Source organism: Schistocerca americana, chromosome 7 (assembly GCF_021461395.2).
Source record: "Schistocerca americana isolate TAMUIC-IGC-003095 chromosome 7, iqSchAmer2.1, whole genome shotgun sequence".
Taxonomy (NCBI): Eukaryota; Metazoa; Arthropoda; class Insecta; order Orthoptera; family Acrididae; genus Schistocerca; species Schistocerca americana.
The window spans coordinates 99,594,552-99,608,581 of record NC_060125.1 but is presented as its reverse complement, the minus strand read 5'-3'; the positions used below and the strand labels follow the sequence as shown (position 1 = coordinate 99,608,581).

General features: G+C 46.4%; 1 protein-coding gene across 1 annotated transcript in view; it reads left to right on the top strand.

Annotated features, from left to right (window-relative positions):
* LOC124621865 (phospholipid-transporting ATPase ID) overlaps positions 1-14,030 on the top strand; it is a 538,522-nt gene that overhangs the window by 500,381 nt on the left and 24,111 nt on the right. Inside the window, 1 exon segment of the mRNA XM_047147327.1 lies at positions 13,554-13,779. Coding sequence (XP_047003283.1) covers positions 13,554-13,779 — 226 coding nt within the window.

Below are 14,030 nucleotides of genomic sequence, written 5' to 3'. Positions count from 1 at the left end.
CTAACACAGAAGTACTGTTTTGAATCTCTGTATTTTTTATACATGGTACAATTGGAAAGTAAAAAAGAAATTAAGGACAGAATCAGAATAGTAACCAACTGATATCTCTGAATGAAATATATAGGGAAGACTTGAAGTAGTTCAGAAGGATCTCTTAAATGTGCAGTGACTTCCTCCTTTCATCTCTATGCTCATGATATTAATTCAGAACACAAAGTTGTAGTTTGTAAGGAATTTGATGACAAGCTGTGGGACATAATTCCTGTTGTGAACTGAAATAGCGTTCTTTTATGAAAAGAAAATGATCAAGCTGTATGATTAAGGAAGGATGCCATGCTCACACAGTATTCATTGCATATATCTTTGCTAGAGAAACAAGGAACAAATACCCAGGCTGCTCTTCACAGATGATGGGGCAAGCTCACTTAATGGTGAATACCAAACAGCGAGGTCATCGGTCCCATTGGATTAGGGAAGGATGGGAAAGAGAGTGCCCTTTCACATGAACCATCCCAGAATTTGTTGCCTGAAGCGATATAGGGAAATTGTATAAAACCTAAATTAGGATGGTCAGATGTGGGTTTGAACTGTCGTCCTCCTGAATGCAAGTCTAGTGTGCTAACCATCTTGGGTGGTAAAACATGAATGAGTTGCTGAAGTTTGAAGGATATCAACCCCTCTACCAGTACATGAGTGATGCCTAAATTGTGACTTCTACTTCACAACAAAACAAGGAAGAGGACAGTGAATGTGAAAGTGGGGATAAAGTCAGTGACGTAGTCAGTCGTCATACTGCATTGCAGTCTGTTGATTCCCTTCTAGATTATATGGGCCAGAGGGTGTTTCAGTATAGTGACATTATTGCTGCAAGAAAAATTCAAAATGCTGTGCGGAAAAAACGTCACCTCCTCTCAGGAATGGAGAAACATCGCAGACCATTTTAAGAAATAAACAAGCCTATGACAGCTATGCACAGAACTTTGTAAACTTTTAAGCTAAGAATACATGTTTGAAAATTTCTCGATTATTCGTGCATCTTCTCCTCCATACTATACCAAATAATTGGTAGTGTACTGTACTTATATGCACCTGATGCGCAATAAAAATTATTTAGTACAGTCAAGAGAGTGGCAATACCACATCTCAAATTGCAAGCTGCAGCATATTTACTGCAATGTTACCAACTGTGGCTTCGTCGAAGCAACACTTTCGACTGACTGCTCTGTAGACCCACCATGGGTACAATCAGAACCCAACACCTTGAAGCATTTATTTGTAAAAGTGTTACTGAAATTCAAACATACACATCACCATCTGAGTGGGGACATTGGCCAGCAAAGGATGGTCAAGTTTATCATCCTTCATTGGGTATAATATCCTGATTATCTTTTTGTGAGGAGTCTCTACAGAAACACTACAGGGATTGTTATTTTGGATTTTACATGTCTCTTGTGTTATATAACATGTGCCCTCCATCACTGTCTACAAGCAAAATAGCTTCTTTGCATTGCAGGTTAAGAAATAAGAGGCCTCAGTACGTACGGACGGGGTGATACCACTCAAATCCCTCAAAGTCCCGGGAATTGATTTCGCAGGACCTTTATTCTCTAAAACTGGAAGCTTTGTTACCAAGTGTTCAGTTGCTCTGTTTTCCTGTGCAGTAAACAGAGCTATCCACCTTAAGCTTGTTACTGTTGCCATGGCAGATAAATTATTGTTAGCCATTCAAAGTGAGGTGTCCTGCATAAAATTTACAGTTACAATGCTAAGGCCTTTCAGGCAGCTAACTGAGAAATGTTGGAGCTATGGACAATCCTTCCATCCTATTGAGCACACCAGTATGTTGCCCGAAGGAGAATCATGTAGAAGTCCATCGCCCCGTTTGCAGTTTGGTGGGGAAACTTTTGAGAAAAAATAGTTGGTTCAGTAAAATGATGCCTTAATAAAGTACTTGAGCGAAGCAGTCTGAATGAGCAGAAACTTCAAACTGTTCTTGTAAGCACTGTAGCCACACTCAGTTTGAGAGACATCTCCCTGACCGATGACAGTGTGTCCATGCCAGCATCCTTCCTTGAAGGGGGGAGACTTACTACTTTAATAAGAGGTAGCGAGTCCTCAAAGTCAGCTGATTTAGTAGAAGAATTAAAGATCTAGTATAAACTATTTACTGCTACTCAGGAGTTTTCATAAAGTTCAGACTGTCACTAGAATTAGAAGCTAGAAATTGGAATTGGCAACATCGTCATTCCCTAAGAGTGGTCCCACATTTGGATAAAGATTACCAGGTCAGTCAAACTGTTTATATCTACATCTACATCTACATCCATACTCCGCAAGCCACCTGACGGTGTGTGGCGGAGGGTACTTTGAGTACCTCTATCGGTTCTCCCTTCTATTCCAGTCTCGTATTGTTCGTGGAAAGAAAGATTGTCGGTATACCTCTATGTGGGCTCTAATCTCTCTGATTTTATCCTCATGGTCTCTTCGCGAGATGTACGTAGGAAAGAGTAATACACTGCTTGACTCCTCGGTGAAGGTATGTTCTCGAAACTTCAACAAAAGCCTGTACCGAGCTGCTGAGTGTCTCTCCTGCAGAATCTTCCACTGAAGTTTATCTATCATCTCCGTAACGCTTTCGCGATTACTAAATGATCCTGTAACGAAGCGCGCTGCTCTCCATTGGATCTTCTCTATCTCTCCTATCAACCCTATCTGGTACGGATCCCACACTGGTGAGCAATATTCAAGCAGTGGGCGAACAAGTGTACTGTAACCTACTTCCTTTGTTTTCGGATTGCATTTCCTTGGGATTCTTCCAATGAATCTCAGTCTGGCATCTGCTTTACCGATGATCAACTTTATATGATCATTCCATTTTATATCACTCCTAATGCTTATTCCCAGATAATTTATGGAATTAACTGCTTCCAGTTGCTGACCTGCTATATTGTAGCTAAATGACAAAGGATCTTTCTTATACTGTTGGAGGTTGTCCAGGGTTAGGAGGATAGGGCTGTGCGTTAAGTAGAAATACATCTTCATAAGTGTTCTTTTTGACTTTGATGTAAATAAATGTTCTTGTTGATGTGAAAGCAAGTGGCACATCTTACTTAGTTATTTGGAGCTACATTGAATGTGTCTCACCAGTCAACCAGACAGATCTTTCAGGTTAGTCAGTCAGCAAAAAGAATGGTGGATCAGCACAAAGATGAATGGTTTGCCAAATAAATGTGGCTGGTACTTGTTGACAGTGCAAACAACTGCAAGGCACTCTTTCTCGGCTGTAGAGTAGATCATCTCGGACTTCAAGAATAATCACGAAACATAACCTCCCTCCCTTTCAGCACTTCCTGAAATTGGTACTGCAGTTGCACCTAACTTGCACACTAGCATTGGTGTGAAGTTCTGTTTTGGCATTATTGTGTCTCAGTATTAGAACTGGAGATGACGATAGCACTTAATCAGGGAGAAAGAAAGAAAGATCTTTCTTGCCTCTCATTTGAGGAAAATTTTGCATCTTCCTGTAATAGTTCTTGCAAGGGTTGTGCCTTGGTACACAAGTCCTATATGAGTAGCTGGTAGCACGAGCATATTCTGATGAAATCTCTCTTGTCACCAGTGCACCAAGGAATCAGAAAATCTGTGACAGACTGCTTTTATTTTCTCTAGATTGAGTCATACTTCGTCATTCACAAGGGGCGCGATGATTTTTATTTCTTTGGTGATGAAGAGGCACTTGTTTCAGGTTCAGGTTGAGACCTGCAGCTTGAATACACTTAAACACAGTTGTTAAGCCTGTTGAATGTTCCTCTGTTCCTCAGATGTCTTCAAAAAACAACAATGTCATCCAGATAGCAAACATATGTCATCTAATTAATGTGTCGAAGGTGGCTGGAATGTTCAAGGGGCATAATGTCAAATTCAGGAAGCCCTGCTGGTGTTCAAAGGCAACCTTTTCCCTGTCAGCCTCATCAGTTTCAGTTTACCTGTAGCCTGTCTGAATTTCCATAGTTGAGAAATACCTTCCCTGTTTCAAGTGGAGGAGGGTGTCACCAGTACGCAGTAATGAATAGACAACCTTTTTCATGATTTTGGTCAGTTGTCAGTAGTCGATGCAGAAACATTTGCCATCCTCCTTCACACAGATCATAGGAGGGGACCAAGGACGTTCTGAAAGTTTCAATGATGTCAGCTTACAGTATTTTCTTCACTTCCTGCTGGGTTATCCATTATTCTTCCAGCAACACCTTACATGAGTGCTGGTTAATTGGTGGATGATCCTCAGTGTTGATATGATATTTTACCATGGACTGCTTGATATTTATTTCCTCCACTCTGGAATTGAAAACATCCAAAAATTGGTACTGAACTGCTGACACTCGCCATTGTTGTTGCTCTGTCAGGCCAGACGCTATTGGCAGTTCGATAGTAGCTTCCTCTTGTGCATTGTCTCTAGTGATAGCAGAGCACACTTCTTTTTTGGTCACACTAAACTGCACTTCGTGCACTAGTTCAGCAAGCCCTATGCACATACCTTTAGGGAGGAGTTGTGACTGCTCATGACATTTACTGATCCAAAGTTCTCCTTGACTAGCTACAATGTTTATGATTACTGCTGGTGTGTAGATTTCCTTTGTGAGCCCAAGTAGCTTTCTGCAATCAACAAAAGCTTTACAGTTTAACTGAACACTTCAATTGATGACTGGAACTCGTCTCGCTGGTGACAGTGGGATAGCAGTGTCTCCAGTGGAAGACAACACGCAGGGCAATTTTTGTTATGTTTGCTTGTTGAAGTAGCTTTGTCAGTCTGGAGATCTGATCTCCTGCAGTCTCAGATTCTTTGTAGTGTCTGCAAAAGAAATCACATCTGAGAATGACATTGCTGATCACGTTCTGCTAAGATGACAAATTCAAAGGGTTTGGTTCTGTCACTGATAGTTATCCTTGATACACGTGTTCCTGTTGGATGGATGTGTTTTCCATTAGCAACTTTCAGTACAGTCACTTTCTTATCATGGAACATAGTCTTCTTTAGTTGTCAATGGTAAGCATTCAGTATGACAGAAAAGGTAGCCATTGAGATGACTAGTGCCTGGACAGGTTGACTGTTAATAATGACATCAGCGAGATTTCCTGACGTCTTAGTGACTGTCGTCCATGGAGGATTTTCATCTGTGGCAGCCTAGCCTCCATAGAGAGTTGCCTTGCTTAGTTTCCTTGAATTTGGCAGCTAGGTGAGCAGCTCATACCTGTATACAGGGAACAGCTACAATGTGATTGGGAATAACCGTGTCTGGACTACTGGAATGGGCTTCATCCCACAGGTAGACGGTAATTGTCTGCATTTGACTGGCGTGAATGGGACTGTTGTGATGATTGATGTCTTGCTGTGTAATACTTTTCAAACACTCATTTACTTTCTCTGTAGAAGCATGCAATGTGTCCAGAGCAGCCACAGTGGAGGCAGACAGGCATGGTGTCTGTTCTTCTTTAGGACGATATGCTTAGGGAGGAGCCGATTTTACCTGCACTGATAGTGCTGGGTTACCGTTTGATGGTGGTGGCATAAGTCTGAGTTGTAAGAGTGCATTTTTCATGGCATGTTTCACTAGTGTTGGAGATTGGTAGAAAATATCGATTCACTTCTGGTTATTAAAGATAAAAAATCAGGGGGTGCGATCTCCCCCTCCCCCTGGGGCTATTTCTTTGAAAACGCTTGGTAACTTTCCTTTCTAACTCCACCCCCACTTCTCTCTCCTGACCCCTTACCCCTCCTCTTTCTTTTTTATCTGTCTTCTGACAGGTTTGAGTGACCCAGTAAGAGTTCCTCTCTGAAGCCAACCTCTCCATCTCAGAGTAGCACTTGTACACAATGTGTTCAGTTATCAGTTATTTGTTGTATACATTCATTAATCCCCCCTGTGGGTTCAGGGGTTAGAATAGGCCCGTGGTATTCCTGCCTGTCGTAAGAGGCGACTAAAAGGAGTCTCAAACGTTTCGGCCTTAATGTGATGATCCCCATTAGGGTTTGACCTCCATTTTTCCAAATTCCACAGAAGTACGAGCCTTTCGGGCAAGGACACCTTACGTGGTGCACCATCAGTCCTCTGTGCTCTAAGGCCTTGGCACTCTTGATCGTCTTGGCGCCGTAACTGCACCGTCCATCCGTCATTTTGGGCATACATACCTGATGGATTGTGTACGTAACGCCCTTACTGCACCCACGATCACTATGGACTACCCATGGCACCCAAAATCCAGCATGGTAGCCAGCCCGTTGTGGTGGGGTCATCATGTTCCCTCTAGGTTGTAGCCCCCTGACAACACAGGGATCGTACTGCCGATGCCTGAGCTGACACCTCCCCACGTAAGCCAAGGAGTCGATGCTCGTCTCTCTGGGGCATCAGGACTCCCAGCAACGGCCATCCTGCCAGGTGGCCTTTGCTGTGGCTGGATGGCACCTGTGGGTAGAGCCCCTGCTCGGAGTGGGTGGCATCAGGGCGGATGCCCCACAATGAAGCAGGTGAAGTCTCAATCCGGTGGTCGCACGACCGCCAACGTCTCTAAGTGCGGTAAGACAGAATTTAATGCTGTGACATATAACCCCAAATCGTTCCCTTCCCTAGCCATGCCATGGGAGGAATGTAGGGCTGCGGACAGACAGGAGCCGTATTCACCGCGATACCTTGTGTGCAGCAGAACCGATGGGGATTCGTTTTTGGGGACTAAGCCTCTCTTCTTTGTTCACCATCTTGAAGATAAGTTTGGGGAAGTGGCATCTGTTTCCAAAATGAGGAGCGGGGCTATTTTGATACAAGCAGTTTCATCTGCACAGTCACGAGCGTTACTCGCCTGTGAGAAGCTCGGTGACATCCCCGTTCATGTCACTCCCCATAAGTCCTTAAATTTGGTCCAGGGGATTATCTTTCATAAAGATCTTCTGCTACAGTCTGATGACGAGCTACGGGAGAACCTGGCACGACGAGGTGTGCACTTTGTCTGTCGTGTGTTTAGGGGGCCCAAGGATAATAGGGTCGCTACCGGTGCCTTCATCCTGGCCTTCGAGGGTGACTGCGTGCCTGAGAAGGTCAAGGTCATGATCTACCGGTGCGATGTCAAGCCCTATGTCCCACCCCCTTTGCGGTGCTTCCAGTGCTGGAATTTCGGACATATGTCCTCCAGATGCACTGCCGGCCCCACGTGTCATGATTGTGGACGACCTTCACATCCTAATGCTCCATGTGCTCCGCCTCCCACCTGCGTTACCTGTGGGGAGCATCATTCTCCCTGCTCGCCAGACTGTGCAGTCTACCAACGAGAGCGGAAGATACAAGAAATTAAGACCCTGGACCGTTTAACTTACCAAGAGGCAAGGAAGAAGCTAGACCAGCTCAACCCCACATCTATGTTGAGGAGTTATGCTGCTGCAACTCTGCCGCCACCAGTTCCTGCAACGACTCCCTTCTCAGTTGGCCCACAGAACAGTAAAGTTACGCCTGCCCCACCGCTGGTAGGGGCCACACTCTCTTCCACTGCTCCCAAAACACCCGGTTTGGGGGCAGTGGACCCCGAACAACTGGGGACATCCATCCCCACCTCTCAGCTGGAGAGGCACCAGCCTCCTCCGGCTGCTCAGCCGGAGAGGCAAGAGCCTCTTCCGGCTCCTCAGCTGGAGAGGCAAGAGCCTTCTCCGGCTGCTCAGCCAGAGAGGCAAGAGCCTTCTCCGGCTGCTCAGCCGGAGAGGCAACAGCCTCCTCCGGCCTCACTCGTTCGGAAGGGGTCCCTTGGGGGAGTCCCTTCCAAGGATTTTACCAGTGTCTCGCTAGATGCTAGCCAGTGGCTGAGGAAGCCACCAGCTGCTGCTCGAAGGGCTTCACGCTCTTCCTCTGTTCCTGACAATGCATCCGGAAAGCCCTCCCAGCATGCGAACCCTCCTCCCAAAGACAAGAGAGAGAACAGGAAGCTCTCTAAGAAGCCTAAGGACCCAGTGGTTCCCGCACCAACGCTTCCTGTCAGCTCTGCCTCTGAGGATGAGGTCGAGCTCTTTGCGTCCCCAGATGACCTTGATCTCGCCGTCTCAGAAACGATGGCAGTTGCGACGTCAGTCACTCAGTCGGTGGCAGCATGTGACTCTGTGAAGTAATTTGCTTTTTCAGTACCTTCATGCCCTTACAGGACACGCTTTGTACGATCCTCCAGTGGAATTGTGGCGGTTATTTTAGCCATCTCCCTGAGCTACGACAGCTTCTAAGCCTGACACCTGCTCTCTGCATTGCCCTCCAGGAAACCTGGTTCCCGGCAATGCGGACCCCTGTCCTTCGTGGATATAGGGGTTATTACTGCAACCGTAGCACTTGCAATTGTGTGTCAGGTGGAGCCTGCGTGTATGTCCTTACCTCTGTATATAGTGCTCCTGTGCCCCTTCAAACATCATTGGAAGCTGTGGCTGTACGCGTGAGGACTACCCAGGACATAACCGTCTGCAGTGTCTATCTCCCTCCAGGTGGTACAGTCTCCCTGACCGAATTGGCTGCACTTGTCGCCCAACTCCCCACGCCTTTTCTTCTCCTGGGGGATTTTAACGCCCACAACCCCCTGTGGGGTGGAACGAAGGTTACTGGCCGAGGCAGAGAGGTCGAGAATCTCATCTCCCAACTCAACCTCTGCCTCTTAAACACTGGCGCCGCCACACATTTCAGTGTGGCGCATGGTACGTTCTCGACCATAGATCTGTCGTTGTGCAGCCCAGGGCTTGTACCATTGGGCCACTGGAGAGTCCATGACGACTTGTGTGGTAGTGACCATTTTCCCATCTTCCTTTCACTGCCCCAGCATCGATCCCATGAACGCCTGCCTCGATGGGCATTTAGCAAGGCAAACTGGGAAACGTTCTCCTCTGCTGACACTGTTGAGTCTCTCCCCCACAGTACCATCGATGTGGCGGTTGAGACACTGACTGCTGCGGTTGTTTCCGCTGCGGAACGTACCGTTCCTCGTTCGTTAGGGTGCCCCCGGCGAAAGTCAGTGCCTTGGTGGTCTCCGGAGGTCGCTGAAGCCATTACACAACGTCAGCGGGCTCTTCAGCGACATAAGCGGCACCCGTCTTTGGAGAACCTAATTTTTTTCAAGCGTCTCCGTGCTCAGGCACGGCGGCTCATCAAAAGGCGGAAACAGGAGTGCTGGGAGAGGTCCGTTTCCACCATTGGTTCCCGTACTTCACCCTCCCAGGTGTGGATGAAGATTCGGCGCATCTTTGGATTGCAGCACTCTACAGGTGTCGCAGGGCTTATCATCGACGGGGCGGTATCCACCAATGCCGATGGAATCGCCGAGCATTTCGCTCAGCACTATGTTCGGGCCCCTGCGTCGGGGAATTACCCGCCCGCGTTTCGCGCGCTAAAACGCCAGGAGGAATGCAAACGGCTTTCTTTTGCTTCTTGCCACCCTGAGTCGTATAACACCCCGTTTAGTTTGTGGGAACTCCAAAGCGCCCTGGCACAGTGCCCCGATACAGCCTCTGGGCCAGATGGCATCCACAATCAGGTGCTCAAACACCTGTCCCGGGAATGTCAGCGGTGTGTTCTTGCCATCTTCAACCACATATGGGGTGATGGTGTCTTTCCGTCGCAGTGGCGGGAGAGTACCGTCATTCCGGTGCTGAAGCCTGGTAAGGACTCGCTTAATGTGGATAGCTATCGGCCCATCAGCTTGACAAATACTCTGTGCAAGCTATTGGAACGCATGGTGAGTCGACGGCTGTGTTGGCTGCTCGAGTCTCGGGGTCTTCTGGCTCCGTGCCAGAGCGGCTTCCGTCAGGGCCGTTCCACCGCCGATACTTTGGTCTTTCTTGAGTCTGCAATCCGCACTGCTTTTTCCAGGTGCCAACACCTCGTCTCCGTCTTTTTCGATCTCTCCAGAGCATATGACACGACGTGGCGGCACCATATTCTCGCCACGTTGCACGGGTGGGGTCTCCGGGGCTCTCTCCCCATTGTTGTTCAGAATTTTTTATCTGTTCGGACATTCCGCATTTTAATTGGCACATCCCATAGTTCACTTCATATCCATGAGAACGGCGTTCCACAGGGCTCTGTATTGAGCGTGCCCCTTTTCCTTGTGCCCATTAATGGCTTTGCAGCAGCAGTAGGTTGGTCTGTCTCACCCACGTTATATGCTGACGATTTCTGCATCTTTTTCAGCTCCTCCACCATTAGTGTTGCAGAACGTAGGTTGCAGGGAGCCATACGCAAGGCGCAGGCGTGGGCCCTAGCCCATGGGTTTCAATTTTCTCCTGCGAAGACTTGTGTTATGCACTTTTGTCGGCGTCGAACTGTCCATCCCCACCCTGAGCTTTATCTTCAGGATGCCATGCTCAGGGTTGTTGACACTTACCGTTTTCTGGGATTGCTGTTCGATGCCCGGCTTACTTGGCTTCCACATATTCGTCAGCTCAAGCGTCAGTGCTGGCAGCATCTGAATGCCCTCCGCTGCCTCAGCAACACAACTTGGGGTGCAGATCGTAACACGCTGCTTCAGCTCTACAAAGCCCTTGTGCTGTCCCGACTGGATTATGGGAGTGTGGCGTATGGCTCAGCGTCGCCCTCTGCGTTGCAACTGCTGGACCCCATTCACCACTGTGGGGTTAGACAGGCAACAGGAGCATTCCGCACCAGCCCTGTTACTAGCTTCCTTGCTGAGACTGGGGTTCCTCCACTTCGTATTCGGCGTCAACAACTGTTAGCCAACTATGCTGCCCACGTCCGTTGTTCGCACCGTCACCCTAACTATCGTCTCCTTTTCACTAATGCGGCAGTCCGTATCCCACACCGGCAGCCGCGATCGGGCCATACCATTGGGATCCGTGTTTGGTCGCTCCTTAATGCTCTCGAGTGTTTGCCTCTTCCATCTGCTTTCCAGGTCTGCCCACATACACCACCTTGGTGTATTCGTCGGCTGCAGCTTCGGCTGGAACTTTCCCGATGGGCAAAAGATTCAGTTCCTCCTGCAGTCTTGCGCCGCCAATTCCTTGCTCTCCTAGGCGCATACTGTGCCTCGGAGGTTATCTATACCGATGGCTCGATGGTTGATGGCCGTGTGGGGTACGCTTATGCTCATGCGGACTATGTCGACCAGCGCTCCTTGCCGGAAGGCTGCAGTGTTTACACCGCAGAACTGACAGGCATTTTTCGTGCCCTTGAGCATATTCGTACCCGCACTGGAGAGTCCTTTGTCATTTGCAGTGACTCGCTCAGTAGTCTGCAGGCTTTTGACCAGTGCTACCCACGCCATCCCATTGTTGGTGCCATCCAGGGGTCCATTCACGCTCTTGAACAGTGTGGTCGTTCGGTGGTGTTCATATGGACCCCGGGACACGTTGGGATCGCGGGAAACGAACTCGCTGACAAGTTAGCCAAAGAGGCTACCCGCCAACTGCCGTTGGCGATCGGCCTCCCGGCAACTGATCTCCGAACGGTTTTGCACCGTCGGGTCTTTGGGTTGTGGGGAGACGAATGGCGCACTCTGTCTGCTCCCAACAAGCAGCGGCAGGTAAAGGAGACCACGACTGTGTGGGGTTCCTCCATGCAGGCCTCTCGCAGGGATTCTGTTGTTCTGTGTAGGCTCCACATTGGCCACTCTTGGCTGACGCATGGTCATCTGCTGCGTCGAGAGGACCCCCTTCATTGTCGCTGTGGTGCAAATATGACGGTGGCCCATATATTGTTGGACTGTCCTCTTTTAACCGCCCTCAGGCGAACTTTTAATCTCCTGGGTGATTTATCATCTCTTTTGGGTGACGATGTCTCTGTGGCAGATTGTGTTTTAAGTTTTATTCGGGCAAGTGGCTTTTATAGGTCCCTCTAATTTTATTGCGTCACCCTCTTTTGTGCTGTATCTTTTATTTTGTTTTGTGTTGTAATCCGACTCCACCCTAATCTTTTAGGCTGGCGGTTTTAACGTGTTGCAGAGTGGCTGGCTCATCCTATTATTTTCGTGATCAGCCAGCCACAGTCCTCTGATGTGCAGTTTTAATTCCTTCTGCCTTTCTTCTCTATGTTGTTTTTGTTGCTGTGCTCCGTTTTCCATGTTTCTTTATTATTGACCTTGGGGATTTTCTTCCCCTGGAATTTTTATCTTCTGCTTCGAATGACTAATACCTCTGCAGTTTGGTCCCTTTAATCCTCAAACCAACCAACCAACCAACATTCATTAATGCAAGTCCTGTCATCTTGTCTCTTCTTCTTCTTCTCTTCCTCCTACTCCTCCTCAGTATTTTCCACATGTCCCTAGTCTCTCTGTGAGTACCTCCCCATCTCTTATAGGAATATAGGAATTTCAAAGAAAGGAGTGAAATTCAGAACAAAATTTTTTAGAACCATTTTATTTTAAAATGTCTGTGAAACTGAGTGAGTGTAATGCATAGATGTTTGTGATTTCCCTGGTTAGGAAGAACTTTACATAATTACACAAGGAGGCCTTCCCAAAGCTTTTGCTTTAGGGAAGCATAATGACCAACCTTCACTAAATACTGAGTCTGACAAATTTGTTCTCAACTTTGAGTGGCCACAGTAACGAGACTTGTCAATCTTGAATCTTTCAATTTGTAAGCTGGTTATTACACTTACCAGGGAGTTGATGCAGCAAGTTTCTCAGGGAGACTGCTCACAACTACTGTATCATCTTTTTTCAGAAATTACAGAAAATTTGGACTATCACTTAAGACATCCTGAACAAATTCAGTGACTCAGATATTGCATACCAGGATTAAAAAGTTGTGGAACTATGTTGGTGAGTGTTAATTTCAACCTAATCTGAGATGGGGAAGATGGACCAGTTGGCACTGAATGATGCTACTAATTTTGATAGTATATTAAATAAAAATGAGATGAAGCTTGCCTCTGTATCTGTTGACAGCTGCAACACTATATCATTATTTACACTGACCCACTACTCACTCTTAAGTTCATTATACATTTACTACAAGCAAGGGAGATGTACAAATGGTACATAAGTTGCTAGTTTTCAGTAGAGAGGTCCAGTCATTGGCCACAAACAAGAAGTGCCTTAAAACAAAGCTGTTCAGAAATTCGAGTGTACAGTTCAAAAAAGACTGTTCCACACAAGAGAATGTGGATAGGCTGTGAGGAAAATTAGTGTTGAAGCATTATTAGCAGGTGAGATTTGAAAACTAGAGAAATCAATGATGGAAGAGAAATTTTAAATAGTAGGAAGAGGGATAGTTACATTACCCACTGCCTTCATATCTCTGATCCATTTTTTGAAGCTGTTTCTTCTATCATATGTGTAGAACATGTATAAATTGTCACTTTGACATTTAATGCTACCTGCCAGCCATAGTGAATTATGTGGCAGGAATGTGGTAAAGTAGAAGTAAATTATTTTAAAGGAGATTAAATTTTTATTGTTTAAAGTTAAATGACTTATTTCAGCTTACTTGAGGGTATCCCTAATCATTTTTGTATTTTTTATAAGTTGTTGTTGAATGGTACCTGCCATTAGAAGATTACTGTTAATAGAGATTTGTGCTTTTACAGACTGTTTTCGACCCTATGTTCATCTCAGTTTATAACCTTTTCTACACTTCGCTACCAGTGCTGGCGCTGGGGATCTTTGACCAGGATGTCAATGATCGTAACAGCATATTGTACCCAAAACTGTACACTCCTGGACATACAAACCTGCTCTTCAATAAGATGGAATTCTTTCGGAGTGCATTACATGGAATATTTACATCATGTGTTCTGTTTCTTATCCCATATGGTAAGTTGTATGTCCAAATGTGATGCTTTGATTATGAAACAAATTATGGTTACATGTTGCTTTAAATATAAATTATGTGTATCAAGGTAGTGAGTGGGTGGCAGGTCTTTTTGAAGCAAGTAATTGACCTAGAATATCAATTTTAAATTTATGTTTTATTTATTGGTAGAACACGTGAACAACTGGTTCCCATAGTTTCAGTGATAAAATCACATCTGAAGTGCCTGGAAAATAATGAAACGTTTGATGCG